At 45.7% G+C, this 15,167-nt stretch overlaps 1 protein-coding gene across 4 annotated transcripts; it reads right to left on the bottom strand.

The window, feature by feature from the left end:
• Positions 1 to 6,603: 6,603 nt before the first annotated feature.
• LMO2 (LIM domain only 2) lies at positions 6,604 to 14,040 on the bottom strand. 4 transcript variants are annotated; one of them, XM_064715464.1, is made up of 4 exons: positions 14,022 to 14,040; positions 13,122 to 13,299; positions 10,367 to 10,582; positions 6,604 to 7,560 (listed from the first exon to the last, which is right to left on the bottom strand). In XM_064715464.1, exons 1-4 carry the CDS (start codon positions 14,023 to 14,025, stop codon positions 7,341 to 7,343), a joined length of 618 nt encoding a protein of 205 aa, XP_064571534.1. In that variant the 5' UTR covers positions 14,026 to 14,040; the 3' UTR covers positions 6,604 to 7,340. The 4 variants fall into 4 exon arrangements, with proteins under 4 accessions (XP_064571534.1, XP_064571532.1, XP_064571535.1 ...); XM_064715462.1 differs by lacking the exon at positions 14,022 to 14,040 and adding an exon at positions 13,707 to 13,758; XM_064715465.1 differs by lacking the exon at positions 14,022 to 14,040 and adding an exon at positions 13,600 to 13,663.
• Positions 14,041 to 15,167: the final 1,127 nt, after the last annotated feature.

Here is a 15,167-nt window from a genome sequence, read left to right as displayed (position 1 = left end):
CCATTATCACCGGCCATGGAGCCCAAATGGCCAAATAGATCAGAGGTACTCATCAGGCTGGAAACTGCTCAGATTGCTCTGCATGTCCAGTGTTTAATCTGTGAGAGATGATGAGGCTTTTAGCATCCTTCATTTCTTTTTACTTCTTGAAAATCTAATGAAATGACACACTGGGGATCTTCACCGGGTGCTGAGCATCTCTGGAAATTCAGCTAATGTGCTAAAGTTTTGGGGAATGGGCTGTTCTTCACAAGATCAGCTTTTTAGTGCTCTAAATGGACAATAATATGTGGGCAAAACTGAGACTTTGAGGGGAGGAGGCAGCTTGGGGAATTGGTAGCAAGAAAGAAGCTGAGGTCCAGAAAATTTGTGTTGTTACTATACTGTTCTTATTGGGTTTGCTCTTTGCTGTAGCGAAGATGCAATAAGGTCAGGGCTTCACAGAAATAGCCAGGCAGTGACCTTGGCTTGGAAATCTGATCATGTGAAATTAACCAGAACACAAGGAGTGACTGTAATAAAGAGCCTAGAAGGAGCAGGGTAGGAGAATTCAGAATGAGAGCTGTATGATCCTGATGTGACTCTGGTGAACCACACAAACATAAAGACAGTTCAGCAGGCCTTTGAGCAGAGGGGGATTTACATATGAACTGATAACAAATCACATCTTCAGGCTTCACAAGAGTGACTCTCAGATGAGATGTGAGAGATGACAGGGAGGGAGCAGAGCCAGAACTTCAGGGAAATGTCTACATGAATAAACTAGGTACTGCATGGGAGCTTGTTGGACATTTTAGTAACAAATGGTATCTCTGATAGAGTACAGCTTTAAGCTGCCTCCTGACACAATGAAACCACAGCTGAAAAAATCCCTGCCTTGTTACAGCCACATAGACCCAGGATAAACCAACAAAACCCCTCCCAAACCTCACACAATGGTAAATTAGCCTTGGCAGCTCCACAGTCAAATGAATTCAAGGGATGTTATTATTATATTGCAAGAGTTCTATTGTCATTATATTGCCAAGGTTCCACATTGCTAGAGTTTTGTACTCCTTGGTGTTTCTCATAGGCAGCTCCTCCAAGCACTAACTCACCCTTCTTCTTGCAGTAACCAACTGACTCCAGAACCCCTCAACCAACCAACCCACTCTTTTATAACACTCTTATTATCAGCTACAGGTACGGCCTGTTAAAATCAGGCCTGCTCTTAATCTTTAATAATTAACCCAGCTGCAACTCTTTTAGGGGGTAAGATTACTTTCTATACTACCTTTATTTACTTATATTCTATCCCCCTACAGAGGGAAACTCCAAGAATCAACCAATGGACTTCATCTGGTGCTTACAAAGCAACTGGAGTCTATTCCCAGCTTTCTTCCTTCTGGACCATCTGCCACATGGATGTTTTTGCCTGCATCAGTTGCCTGAGGTTATGAAAAATCTGCATCAAGGTGGCTTCAGGCTTGCCTTTGGTTATTAGCAAATCTTTTTGTCTCAGATTCTTAGCTCCAAAACGGGTTTGAAATATTAATGTATGTTTGGAGAGCTTGGAATCCCACTTGGGGAGCAATGTTGATAGACTGCTCTTTTTTCCTCAGATCAAAGATTCCATGTTGACACAAACCATAGCCAAGTTTTATTCTTTCACAGCCTAGCTTAGCTCCAAGTTGGTTTTCAATTCATATAATCCTCTCACATAAATCAAATAAAAGATACTACTACAAATGGAAACATTACCTGGGAATGTATAAAAAGTAAAGTTTATTTACTTTAGAGAGCATGGATAGCATAGAAAGGCATGATTCTTGCCTCAGGAGTATTTCTAATTTCACACAATTCTAGTGGTTTCACTGTGTGTGATTCCCAGTCCATGATGTGGTTCATGGCCTAAGGGATATGTGAAAGACTGAAAGGGGCTGCAGGAATATTTCATGATCCCATGGAAAGTGCCAAGACCCTGCTTGCTTTGTGTGGGAGCTCAGGAGATCTTCCTTTACCTGAGGAACATAGAGAAGAATGAGTCATCCCTATAGAAAACTGCTATTGAGCCTTTCCTGACCTGAAAAAACCCCACATGTGCATGACCCAGATAGCAGCTCACTTTCCAGCTGCACACACTGCTCTTAGGTCATTAGCTGAGATTGTTAATGAGGCAGGCACTCGGTCACGGCTGCAGTGTGGGGATTTTTGGCTACTGACTCCTCGAGCCACAGCACATTCATCAGGGCATGCAACAACAACTGACTGAAGTGCTGAGCTGCATTTGGAGAGGTAACACACAGATAAAAGCCTCCAGAAGCCCTTTGCAATTCCCTTAGTCATCCATTCCCACTGAAAGCTTCTCTTTGGGAGTTTCCAGGAGGCCTGGTGCGACCTTTGGTCGTCCTTTTGGTCAGAGCTCTTATCTGTGCAGCGCAGACCCGGCCTCTTTCTGCTTGCACTCCTCCAGAGCGGTTTTTACGGGATAAACAAGCGGCATTTGCTGATGCACGCTCCCTTATCAGCTGGACAGCACGCTTCTCCTGCATGGAGGGTCACGCTCGCTGCTGGGCCAGCTCCAGGAATTCCAGGGCAGCTGCATCACCGCTCATCACAGCCATGGGCTGCAGAAAATCACAGCCACCACGTGGTGGGGCCTTATCTTAGAGCCCACCAGGAGTTTCCCGGTGTTGCAAAGCACCTTTAGGTTGATAATTGCAGGTCTTGGATCTTTGTAATGAGATAGCAACATGATAAGCGCTGGTTTGGGGAGCTGTCACGATGCCAGATTGAAGGCTATGTGCCTTATTGAAGGAGAATTTCACTTTTATTGTGTTTCTTTAAAATAAATAATTAAAGCATTTCTGTATCTCAAAACCAGATCAGAACTGTTATGAAACTCATTGGTAAAGTTGTCTGAGATGAGATGCAAGACATATCTGAGAAGAGGAGAAAACCAAAACCCTATGAATTTTTACCAACTTCTTGTAACTCAAGAAGTTACAACCCTGAAGAGGAAACATCTCAGGAATCACATGAAATATGGCTGGTACAGAGCTAGTGGACTACAGAAGGAGTTATTTCTCTTGGGTCACAGCTTTCAAAAGTTATTTCTCTCTCAATACTGCAGAGCAATAGATTTCCATCACCCTGGTCACTTCCTGTTACAACAATCCTTATTGCCTCTCCTCCAGTTCAGCACCTCCACAGGAATCAGCCTTCTTGCAGTCCATTCCCAGGCTTTGCTGTCTTATGCCAAGCTGTAAATGTAACCAGAATATGCCAGATACAGAGCAGAGGTAATCATGGAGCACTTAGCCAAAGGTGCACTCAATTTTTCATTAAAAAAAGAAACATCTCTTCACTGAAACATCTTTAAAAAATCAAAAATTTGCTATGGGGCAGAGCTTGTGGCTTAAAACAGGAGCCAGACATACAATAATGCATTAATTAATGCTTGTGAGGCACTTGAAAATGGCACATGGTGTATGCTCCTGCAAACCACGTTGATTAATTACCATCAGTGATCTGCTGCTTTGTTAGAACCTTTCTGAGATGTGCCTTCTCATTAGCCTGGTACAAAGCAACCCTCAGCAGGAGGGAACAAGTTGCTTCAAACACGGTTCAACTTTCTGCCAGTTTAATCTTCATCTCACTGACAGACTTCTGAATCTTAATTTAATTATAGCGCCTTAAATGTTTTTGATAGCATATCTCAATCTCTCAGTTCTGTCTTTTTATGCTTTTTTAAGTTGTTGTGGGACAGAGGAATTGATAATTTTTTCCAGTGTCCATTAAATTTCCCTTTGCCTCCAGTGCAGCATGTGCTCCATAAAAGAGATGAACCTGCTGCAAGTGAAATAAGCTGATGCTGCACTGTCTTTTTAGGGCAACAAAAATCTTTATAGATTATTTTCCCGAGTGCCATGAATCTCCTTCAAAGCCTTAAGTCACTGATACCAATTAATAAACTTAATAGTCTCATTTTCAATTCACATTCAGGTCGTACAGAGCGTGTGCTCTGGCAGATGCTTAAAAGCTTTGCCTTTCAGAGATAAAATGTTACCTTGTGTGTGAGGTGGGGGTGATTCAGGAGCAGAAAGACCTGTTAAAGTGCAGCACCTGAGGCCTCCTTGTTTTCTGAATTTACAGTCTCAGGCTGGCAGTCGTATAAATGAGTGATGCTCTCTGATGTTCTCTTCCAAGCAGGCAACGAAATTGGCAGGGAGTCTTGGGTTTTGTGCTGATGTGTCCAGAATTCAAATAATTTCATTCTCGGCTATAATGACAATTGGAGGCAGAGTATTACCTTGAGAAAAGAGAAGGGAGAGATGGCTTCTGGATCCTGGATTGAATTAACAAGAGATTCCCATTTACTCTCTCCACTGAAAACTCTATTATGCAGGGCTCTTATTGCCCTTATTCAAGGGCAGGGAATTAAAAAAGTGATATCGATGGTAATGCTCTCATCTTCCTGCCATGACACTGAATAATGGGGACAAAGAAGGGGAATCTTGACGGATGATACGCCTTTTAAAATACTGCTGATAGCGGAAACGCGGAAAGGACGTCGCCTTTGAGTATCAGTGATGAAGTCATATTCAGATTTTTGTGCTTTTTGCTTAGGACTTCAAATCAGCCCTGCTTTCCTTTCTGCTGTTGTTTTTGGAACATTTTATTTTCTTGTTTTTGCAGCAGAGAGTCCTTACTGTAAGGAACGCAATTGAGATGAGGTAAAGTGTTGCTTATACTAATTCCAATAGAAATCTGCTCTCTCTCCTCCTGGACTCAGAGGGAATTTGGGAATTTGTTATGGAAAAGTCCAGCAATACATTGGTATCATCATTTGGGGAGAACAATGCTGCTCAAGTGGAGGCTCTTCTGCCACTTTCTAATTCAGCTTAAGCTCTTTCTGAAGTTACATGGACTAAATAAACCTGGTGGTCTTACAAAAAATGATACCCGATACTGGTGGTCTTATAAAAAAAATTATGTAAAGGACCCTTCCTTTACAAATACATACATTTAGGTCTAAAAAATATATTTCCCCGTGTAAACTAGACCTTACACAAAATAATGAGTGTGTTTGCATTAGGAACTTTTATGGAATAAGTGAGAACGTCTCCATTCTATGAGTGGGTGAATGAGAAGCAAAATATAGAACTACCTTGCCAAAAGTCACTTTCTGAGGTGAGAACAAAACACAGGTCTTGGTTTACTTAGTGCAAACCTACAAGGTCTCCCTGAGCTATTAACACTCTTCCCTGATCTCAGCCCAGAGGTAAATGAGGCCCCTTGCCCTAAATTTTCAGTCAAAGGCTCTGTGAGGTGAAATCATGAAAATCAGCCCTGTTATGGCTCACACTCTATGTATGTGTGACACGACCTGGAGAACCATTGTGCACCTCCACCCTGCCTCAGCATCCTGGCTACACCACCAAGCTTTGTAAATGAACTCATTCATGACTTTAGGCTTTGTTTCTTGCTGGACAGAATATTTGCAAAGGGCCACTGTCAATGGAGAGAGCTGATAGCTGTATTTTCCTTGCCTTTCCTTGCCTCTGCTGGCAGGAATTCAGGCTAATAATTATAATTATAATCTGCCTGTGGCCTCCAGAGGTCAGCATATCACTGGAAAATAGCTAAATATCAGCGCCCTCAAACAACTACTGTCCAAGTTGTTCTCATTAGGTGCAGTTTCCAATTTCACTGATAACAAGATTTAAAGGGTTTGCTCCCAACTCTCCTTGTGACAGCAAAAGCCAGAAAAGAGCTCTCAGAGTATGCATTGTAAAATGCAGAAGGTTGTCATTGATCAGTGGCTGGCACATCCCCTGGGTGATGAGTTTATTGAGAACAGTCAAGAGGATATCCACAGGTTGAAGCTGCTATTCCTGATGTGTCACTAGTGATGGAGTGAATGGACTTGCCTTGAAGCACCTTCTGGGTGGGTGCCAGACTTGCTCAGTTGTGGGAAAAGCTTTAATTTTTAGTGCCTTTCAGCACAACTTGAGTTGTAGTCCCACTCTCACAAATAACCATGTAGAATTAGAGATGAGAAATAAGAGTTTATCAGAGGCATGAAACAGCTTTCAGGCAAGAAGAGACTTAAGACTATTCACCTCAGGAAAAATAAGTTGGAGAGAATATGATATCATAGAATCATGGAATGGTTTGAGTTGGAAGGGACCTTAAAGATGACTGAAATTAATTCTTTCTAAATAGGTTTATTGGCTCTCATGATATTATCCTGGCTTCCCTAATCCAGAGCAAAATCAGGAAGAGCTACCTTTCTAAAAGACCAAAATTTTACATGATTTCCAAGATCAGATAGATGCAATCTGTTGCAAAACACCCAGAACCAGCCCCAAAACATCCTCATAAACACCAAAGAGCCTTGGTGTCACACAACACTGATTTCTCCTATTTCTTAGCATGAAGAGCACAAGATTTACTGAACCCTCGGTGTTCTCACATTTGTGCTTTGAAACAAAACCTGAAGTGGATCCAGCTGTAGGCAAAGGGTAGAAACCCTGCTACCAAAAAATAAAATTAATAATACAAGCAAAAAAAAAATCCAGAACAATTAAAAAAAAAAAAAGAAAAAAGAAAGAACAACACTCAAATCTTTCATTATTTTTATTAAAGCTGCAGAGTCTTACTACACACAACAAATATTTTATTGATATAATCTAAGTTAATAAAATAGTTGAACAACTCTTTAGATTTATATTTGTATAGAAATGATCCGGGGAACATCTCATCTTGAGACAGCAGTGCCCGAAAGCAACTATTCAGCAGGGTTTTTTAAAAGAAGAGTCTGGGACTAGAGGATGCACTGTTCATTCTCAAAGGAAAAAGAAAAAATCCATGCAAAAATAACTCCCACCCAAAGTGTAAGGCCATATTGGAATGACCACGTGAGGGATGGCTCTTTCCTTCCAGTATTCCTCATCACGCCTACTGTGGGAGCTTGTCATCTAAACTCAGCAATGAAAACAAGACAGAAAGAAAACTGAATTGCACAATCCTAGTCTGCAGGTGACAACGTCATAACATGTCTTTACAGAAGTCCCTACTCTGCTCCAGTTGGGAGGATGGGTTGTGGTGCTGTGTCTGTCCCCAGCTGCCAGCTGATGTCAGTTACTGTCCGTGCTGCGAACACGAGTCAGTCTAGCTACTATTGCTTTGCTCTCCCTCCTTCACCTGGGTGTAGTTTACATTCTAGGCAGCGCTGCCTGCTGAGGGCTGGCCGTGGCGTTCCCCCCCCCGTTCCAAAGCCCACAGCCCAAGGGATGATCTCCTGGCTGCAGCCGGGCCCGGGAGGTGTCTGTCCCAGAGCGCCAGGCGCGTCCGTGCTAGATCATGCCGTTGATCTTAGTCCACTCGTAGATGTCCTGCTCGCAGACGATGTCCGAGTTGATGAGCAGGTACCTGTCCCCCACGCAGAAGTGCTTCTGGCAGGCGGCACACTTGAAGCACTCGAGGTGATAGACCTTGTCCTTCACCCGCATGGTCATCTCGTAGGCGCGGATCCGCTTCTCGCAGGAGGCGCACAGCCCGTCCTGGCCAAAGAGCCTGCAGCGACAGCACAGAGTCAGCACGGCTCCCTGGCTGGGCAAAACCAACCAAAACCAGAGCAAACACCCCTGATCCATTAGGACCAGTGCTGACTTAGAGAGAGGTCACGTGGGAAACTGCCCAGAAGAGCTGGAAACTTTGCAACACCAAAAATTGAAACAGAAAATCCAAGGTTTTCAGCTTGGATAAAATCACAGAATGGGTTGGGTTGGAAGGAAATTTAAAGTCCATCCTGTGCCACCCCCTGCCGTGGGCAGGGACACCTTCCATTAGCACAGGTTGCTCCAAGCCCCATCCAACCTGGCCTTGGACATTTCCAGGGATGGGGCAGCCACGGCTTCTCTGAGCAACTTGTGCCAGGGCCTCCCCACCCTCCCAGGGAAGAATTTCTTCCTTAATATCCAAACTAAATCTACTCAAATCTATCAATAGAATTGGTTTCTCTGACCTTATCCTGAATTGGAGGAGCAAAGGTTGCCCAGAGCACTGCATGAAGTTCTGCCATATTAACACTTTCACTTCTGTGATCAACAGAAATTACCTTTTGCTAATAGTTTTTGCCTTTCTTAAACTGTTGCTCTGTAATTTGTGGCAAGGAGTTGGGATAAGCCATGGTCTGAGGCTCTCCTGCTTTTTGTCTGTGTCTCCACACTGGAAATTCTTTGAAGCATTTCTATATCCATGAAGGCACTCCTGATCCATGAAGTCACTCCTGATGGGTTTCAGAAGGACATATTCAAAGACCTCCTATACCTATGAGACAGTTTTATGCTGTGGACTGCTCTGTAATCCACGTGGAGAAACCCTGCTGAGGTCCTCATGACATTGTCTATAAAAAGGAGACTCTAATGAATGCCCTGCAGAGTTTAAGTCAAATCAGTAATAAAGAAGCATGACTATATTGATATTTTATTTTTAAAAGGGACAAATGTTACAGGTGATGTATGCATTGAGTTTGACTTCCAAACTTCCATACTAATTCTGGAAAGAGTTTTTCCACCTCCTGCACATCTCCTGCATGTGCTGTGCCTGATTTAAATCATCTTCTGAACTGGAAAAAAAATGTCTGGTAAATTAAGAGACATTTAAGGAGAAAGAATATCATTCCTTTTGTCTACCAGGAGATGTCAGTGTTTACTTCTGCCCATTGAAAGTAACGCTAAGGTTACAAAAAGGTTGCCAAATTTTTCATTAATGAGGGAAGATATCCATTGCATTATTAAATAAATAAAAACGTTGGATTGCACTGCAAGAAAATGCATTAATTGTATTGCCATACTTCCTGTTGCTTCCATTTTAAGATGAAAAGTATCTGGGAAGTGTAATTAACACCGGATCACTGCTGGATTTTCAAGTGGTCCCATTAGCAGAACTCAGTCCTTAATTTCTGCTCAGCAAAATTCCATCAGCAAAGCCCAGGGACAGCATAATTAGGAAGTCCACTGAGATTTTGGTTTCATTTTTATTGGCAGGTAAATTAGCCTTCAGTAAAAAAGCTGGAAATATACCAAATATCATTATTCTGTTCCACAAACCTCCTGACACATTAGGAATCCATTAGAAGAAATGGAACACAACCAGCACAGCAAAGATCAATACATTTTAATCAAGAATGTAAAGATCCTTTGTTATCAATTTTTTGTGAAATATCTTAGTCTCCAATTAATCCTTTACTTACAAATTTGGGCAAAGCAGGCAGGCAGAGAGTTATTGATGAAAACACCCATAACAAGTGTATTTGTAGGATCTGATTCTGCAAAATGTGCAAATTCTTGCTTATTCAGCACCAGGCTTAAGAATGCCAAACCCTAAATGATCTTTCACCTCTTACCTGGGCATAAACACCTTTAAGCTCCAAGACAATTCTGGGAGAAGCAGAAAACTCCTTAAAACCATTCAGGGGAACCAGTTCATTGCCAGCTCAGTGGGAGATCGCTGGAATTCAGCCCCTTTTCCCAGTTTCTGCTTGCCAGAATGCCACACTGACACTTCACCTGGAGCTGTGGGGTTAGGTGTGTGCAGAATGACAGATGCCAACAGCTCCTAGTCCTGGGAGTTCTTTCTGTATTCTCCACATTATCAAATAATTCTGGGTTTTCCACAGTGTGTAGCCCTGCTTTCACTTCCATTAAAAATGCTTTTTTCCCCCCAAACTTTAAAAGATTTATCTATAAACAACTCTGTTGTTTATCTAAGCAACACAGATAATCTCTAGCTTTATCTATATTTTACTGAAGAATCCCAGCAATACTAAAAGCATCTGCATATGAATCCCAAAAATATGAGGACAGGCTGAGGGAGTTGGGGCTGTGCACTCTGGAGAAGGCTCTGGGGAGACCTTAGAGCCCCTTCCAGTGCTTTAAGGGGTTCCAGGAGAGTTGGAGACAGGCTTTGGACAAGGGATGGAGGAATGGGACAAGGGGAATGGCTTTAAAGCGCCAGAGGGTGTGTTTAGCTGGAATATTGGGAAGGAATTCTTCCCTGAGGTGAGGCCCTGGCACAGGGTGCCCAGAGAAGCTGCGGATGCCCCATCCCTGGAAGGCCAGGTTGGAGGGGAATTGGAACAACCTGTCCTAGTGGAAGGTGTCTCTGCCTGTGGCAGGGGCTGAAAGGAGAGGAGCTGTAAGGTCCCTTTCCAGACCAAATATTCCAGGCATTCTAGGACAGGAGCCCATACTGCAAACCTGAGCTTGCAGACGCTGCCAGGCTTCGAGAGCCATTCCAAAGGAATTCCTCAATCCCAGCTGCGCTCAGTAAGACGGGAGGGAGGCAGGAAGGGTGTGAGGAGCAGCGGGATGCCTACCTGAGGTAGTCCCTCCTGCAGAGCTTCCTGCCCAGCTTGTAGTAGAGGCGCCGGCCCACCTCGCCGAGGCGGCAGCCGCACAGGTCGCAGCTGAGGCAGTCCTCGTGCCAGTACTGGTCGATGGCCTTGAGGAAATAGCGGTCCCCGATGTTCTGCTGGCACCCCCCGCATGTCAGCAGCGACGGGGGGATCTGCAGCACCTCATCCACCGGCTCCCTGAGGGGGTGACACAAACCTGGGCTGAGGGAAACCCACTCCGAGAGCGTCCACGCGAGGAGGAGGAAAAGCAGAACGAGTCCCAAGCTCAGACAGGTTTGGACAGGGAGGGTGGTGTCCTCGTTTTTGCTCGTTTTCAGAAGGACTAAGAAAGGCACCCAAGGGATTTCACACTTTCCATTGGGAAATGGAAATTTGGAGACTAAATTTGACAGTGTCACTTGTCAGAACAGCACAAAATGAATAAACACTACAGCTGATTTTGTTGCCCGACTGGTTTAAGTCTGATTTTAATAATGCCAGCATTTTACCTCATGTTGCTGCAGGACTTCTTTTTTCCCTTAGCCGAGGACATGAATCCCCTGGGATGGGTTTATGCCAACATACCTCAATTACCTGGGATTTACACATCCATGAGTGAAAGGAGGCACAAATCGTTATTGTGATATTAGCACTGACTCTTTAAGCACCTATTTTGTTCCTTTTCCTAAAATGCTTGGAGAGCTAGGATAATTCTGGTAAAAGAAGTGAGAATTTTCTTGTAAGTATTTCTGTGTCTTTTAGGGTAATTTCACAACTTAAAAAAAAAGAAAAAGAGAAAAAAAATTAAAAGAACAGCGCCTGAACTCAGTTTTGTAATGTTCTGGGATTCACCTAAATGCCAGAGAGGTAAATAAAAAAAATCTACTGGATCAATCCCTTAAGCACTTGCTTCATTTCAGACCTGTGGCTAGTAGAGTGGACCCCAAATTTTTTCATTTTATTGGATTAGTGCTCCAGCACAGAGTCCCTGAGCAATTTGCTGCTGTCATTGGTCTGTCCTCCCCTGGGCTGCTGGGGGCAGAGGAGACCTGCACTGATGAAGAAGCTCTGCTCCCAGTTTCCAGCAGGCAACAGGAAAAAAATTGTATTACTCCTGCTTATTTACTGGATCAGCAGTTTTCTGGGCAAAAATTACTTTCTTCAGCAGGGAGGAACGACCTCTGGTCAAAAACTTCTGGGCTGAGAAAGTGATCCTGCAGTTTTTATTTAGGCAAGCTGAGCCCTGAGATATTATCTGGTTCTGTTCTGCTCTGGTTTCTCCCTTCTAAGTTTAAACTGCTGTGCCCTGCAAGCTATGTCGTAACACCCCTCTCCTGCCAGCTCACCATCCTGTGAGTTTTCATTAAAATCATGGGGAACACATGATTAGCCCCTGCTTTTTCCAAATTTTTCCTTTTGGGCCGCATGCTCCCTTTCCTAACACGTGGGCTGCACACTGACAACTTCTGAGAGCTTTCCAGTAGAAGGAAGCACACATCATTATCCTTCATTATCCATTTTTTGAAACTTTGGAGTGTACCCCAAAATGTTTCATCTGAGGGGCGTTTGGGAGTCCCAAGCCCGGTTTCTCTGAGAGCCCAGAGCTCAGGAACAGCCCAACGGATGTTTATGCAGAGCAGCATTCCTGGTTAACGCATTAGGCTTTTGATGTCCACCGATTCCTAAGCCAGCACTTAAGCCACCAGAACACAAGGCAGGTAAATAAATAAAGATTAAAAAAAACTTTGTAGATGAAAGCTGGACATCATTAGGAGCTGGTATTAGCGTTTCTTAAAAAAAAAAAAAAAACAGCATAAAGGAAAATGTAACGTAAAACATCATGGAATGAAGTGATTTAACTCCCAAAAGCAGCAGCAGTTCCCATGTGCTCGTTCCGGGCTCCAAGCTATGGCATTTTTAGTATCTGACAGGAAACAAACCACGAATGACTCAATTTACTGAGAGAGATGTTTTAAGCGTTATCTGGAAACGGAGATTTTATAATTTATTTCTTTTTTTCTTCTCTTTTACCGCGATCCCAGACAAGCCTAAGTGCAGTTAATTAGCCCGTTCAGGGCTGAAGTGGCCCTGGGTCTGTGCTGGGTTACCATCCCTGGGGTGCAGCAGGGATGGGACAGAGGGAGCACAGCCCGGGAGAAAGCCTGGATCTGGACACGGAAGCCCAGGGAGGGAAATTCTCATCTCCTACATCCCGTCCATCAAGTCTGTCTACATGCTCTTAGCAGAACACCCAGCCCCCACCAAAGCTTTCTACGAGCTTTTGGAAGTTGCATTACGAAAACGTGGAAGTTGGGCACCCGCAGCTAACAGCCCTGACCTTTCACTGATGGGCTGCAGCGACTCGGGCAGATCGGGGACGGGGCGGAGAGGGTCCCTCGGGACGGAAAACCTGCCAGCTCGGGAAGCGGGATGCTCTGTCTCTCGCGGTGGGAGATGCCCTGCCGGGGGGAATTGCGCCTCTCTGCTCCCGGCTGCTCCTTCCCACAACTTGGGGGCTCTCCCCAGGCTCCCGCACACCGCCAGCCCCGCGGGGCCGGGGCAGCCCGGTGTGCGGGGCGGGGGAGCGCGGTCGGAGCGGCGGGGCTGCCGCCGAAGCCCTCCGGGGCTGCCGGGCACACAATGCCGGCGGCGGCTCCGTCGGGGGGGACGGGCGGCACCGGGAGGCGCCCGGGGACGATGGCGAGCGGGGGACCGGGCGGAGAAAGCGCGCACTTACTCGGAAGGATCGAGGCTTTTCCTCTCGATGGCCGATGACATTGGCAGGGCCGGTTCCTTTGTGGCGTGCCGGTGGTGGGCTCTGCCCCCGCCGCCCCCGCAGAGGCTGTCTGCTCGCGGAGCCTTGTCGCCAGCCGCGCTGCCCCGCCGCCCCGCGATGACATTCACAGCATTTCCTCCTGCAGCACCGAGACACAGAGACACACGCGGGGGCTGGGGCTGCGCTCCGGCCCCGCGCGGCCCCCCCCGGCCCCGCACGGCCCCCCCGGCCCCGCTGACCTCCCATCCCCGCCGCGCTCCCCCCGCGCCCCGCACGGCGGGGCCGCTCCCGCTCCCGCGGCGGGCGGGGGGCGGCGGGCGCGGCCGCCACCGCGGCTCCTCCGCGCTCAGCGGCTCCGCGCGGGCAGCTCCGCACACGCTCCGCGCCCGGGCGGCAGCGCCGAGAGCGGCGGCGGCCGCATCCCCGCGATTATTATTACTCCGTGGCTCAGCCCCGGCTCTCTGGTTTCATTTCCTTTTTCCTGATCACGATTCAAATACAATAGAAGGAAATCACACTTAAAGAGACAGCTGCCCGTTTCTTAACTGCACTCCTGGGGATTCGGCAATACAAACAGCAGCATCACGACTCGCTGGGTTCCTTAAAGAGACAGAGCGGGGCTCCCCAGAGCCAGGGCTGGGGGCTGCCGAGGCGTTCTCACGTTATTATTATTATTCCCCTACTAACGCTGTCTCTGTGCGCAGGCAGGTGGGCGACCTGAGAATGATCCCGAGAGCTAGAAAAAAGCAAGCGCCTGGTTCCGGATTGTGCCGCCTTCCCAGCCGCACAGAGAGCGGCACTCACCATCCCTCTGCTCGCCCTCTCCCTCTCTGACACCAACATGCACATGCCCACACGCACCCATGGGTTTGTGCGGCGCTCGGGGAGCCACAGGTAAAGATCCCGAGCATTATTTGTCCGCCCGGAGTTCAAACCGGTCAGCTCAGTTGTGCCTCATTTATAGCCCCGAGTGAACATTCGCTTCCAGACACCCCCGGATTCCTGGCAAGCCGTGTCACAAATTTACACCCCGGCACGGCGTGATGCTAATGAGCTATAAAAGCCGGCGAGTACCAAGTATCGATCTGTAATTAATCCAAGAGATGCCAAAGACGGGGAAAGTCTTGCTTGAATATGTCTATTTTCCCTGCCTCCTCTCCATCAGCACAGCGGAGTGATTTACAACGCCGGAGCGAAAACTATTGCAGCAATCCGAGCCTTTGCCAGGCTCTGGGGCATTAGACGCTGGCCCTTGCTGGAGGCAGAGTTCTGGATGGGATGAACAGCTTGCCCTGTTAATTCCTTTAAAAACAGTGAAGAAATATCTGTAATAAAGTCCCAGAGAGTAGTAGTAGCAGCAATATTTCGCTTCTATATTAATTCCCAGAAGAGAAATGTATTTGATGTCTATTTTTATGACTACATTCTCCTTTTTTTCCAGCTTTTTGGCAGCTGGGGATATAATATCTGCAATACATTAATGAGCCCGATCCAAAGATTAGTAATGTCAGCAGAAGGACTGTTATTCCTTTCAAGGGGCTTTGAACCAAGCTTTTGAAATACTTTAGAGCTATCACTGGTCATTAGAACACATCTTTCTAATTCTTTAAACACATTATCTCCAATGTATTTTAAGCTATTACAGCGGGACAGTCACTCTCATTTCTGTTGAAGGAAAAGGCTCTTTTGTTAGGTTTTCACAGACAGGACTGAATTATATGATGACTATTTAATTTCTGGCATGTTTACCCTGTGATCAGCAAAGTAAAATAAATGTAAATCTAGCCAGAAGACTGAATAACTAAACTATTGCAAGACTCCATGGGAAAAAAAAATCTGCCAGGAACTTCACTTGGTTAAAAAAAAGAATCAGAAATTTAATTAAAGATGACTCAAAAACATTCAGAAGGACATCAAACATGTTTAAAAATACCCAAGACATTTCTATGAGCTTGCTTCCTCCATTGTCTCAAGGTTTAAAAAAATATAAACTCTTAAAATATAGAA

This window comes from Zonotrichia leucophrys, chromosome 5 (assembly GCF_028769735.1).
Source record: "Zonotrichia leucophrys gambelii isolate GWCS_2022_RI chromosome 5, RI_Zleu_2.0, whole genome shotgun sequence".
Taxonomy (NCBI): domain Eukaryota; kingdom Metazoa; phylum Chordata; class Aves; order Passeriformes; family Passerellidae; genus Zonotrichia; species Zonotrichia leucophrys.
Note: the sequence above shows the minus strand (reverse complement) of the source record. Positions and strands in the feature narration are given on the sequence as shown.

Bases quoted from the DNA above. Each gene is read 5' to 3' on its own strand.
- LMO2 (XM_064715462.1), bottom strand. From the start codon at position 13,743: ATGCTGCTGTTTGTATTGCCGAATCCCCAGGAGTGCA. The intron at 10,583-13,121 runs GTAAGTGCGCGC...TCACCCCCTCAG, and splicing joins AAAAGCCTCGATCCTTCCGA to GGAGCCGGTGGATGAGGTGC. The intron at 7,561-10,366 runs GTAGGCATCCCG...CTGTCGCTGCAG, and splicing joins TGCAGGAGGGACTACCTCAG to GCTCTTTGGCCAGGACGGGC.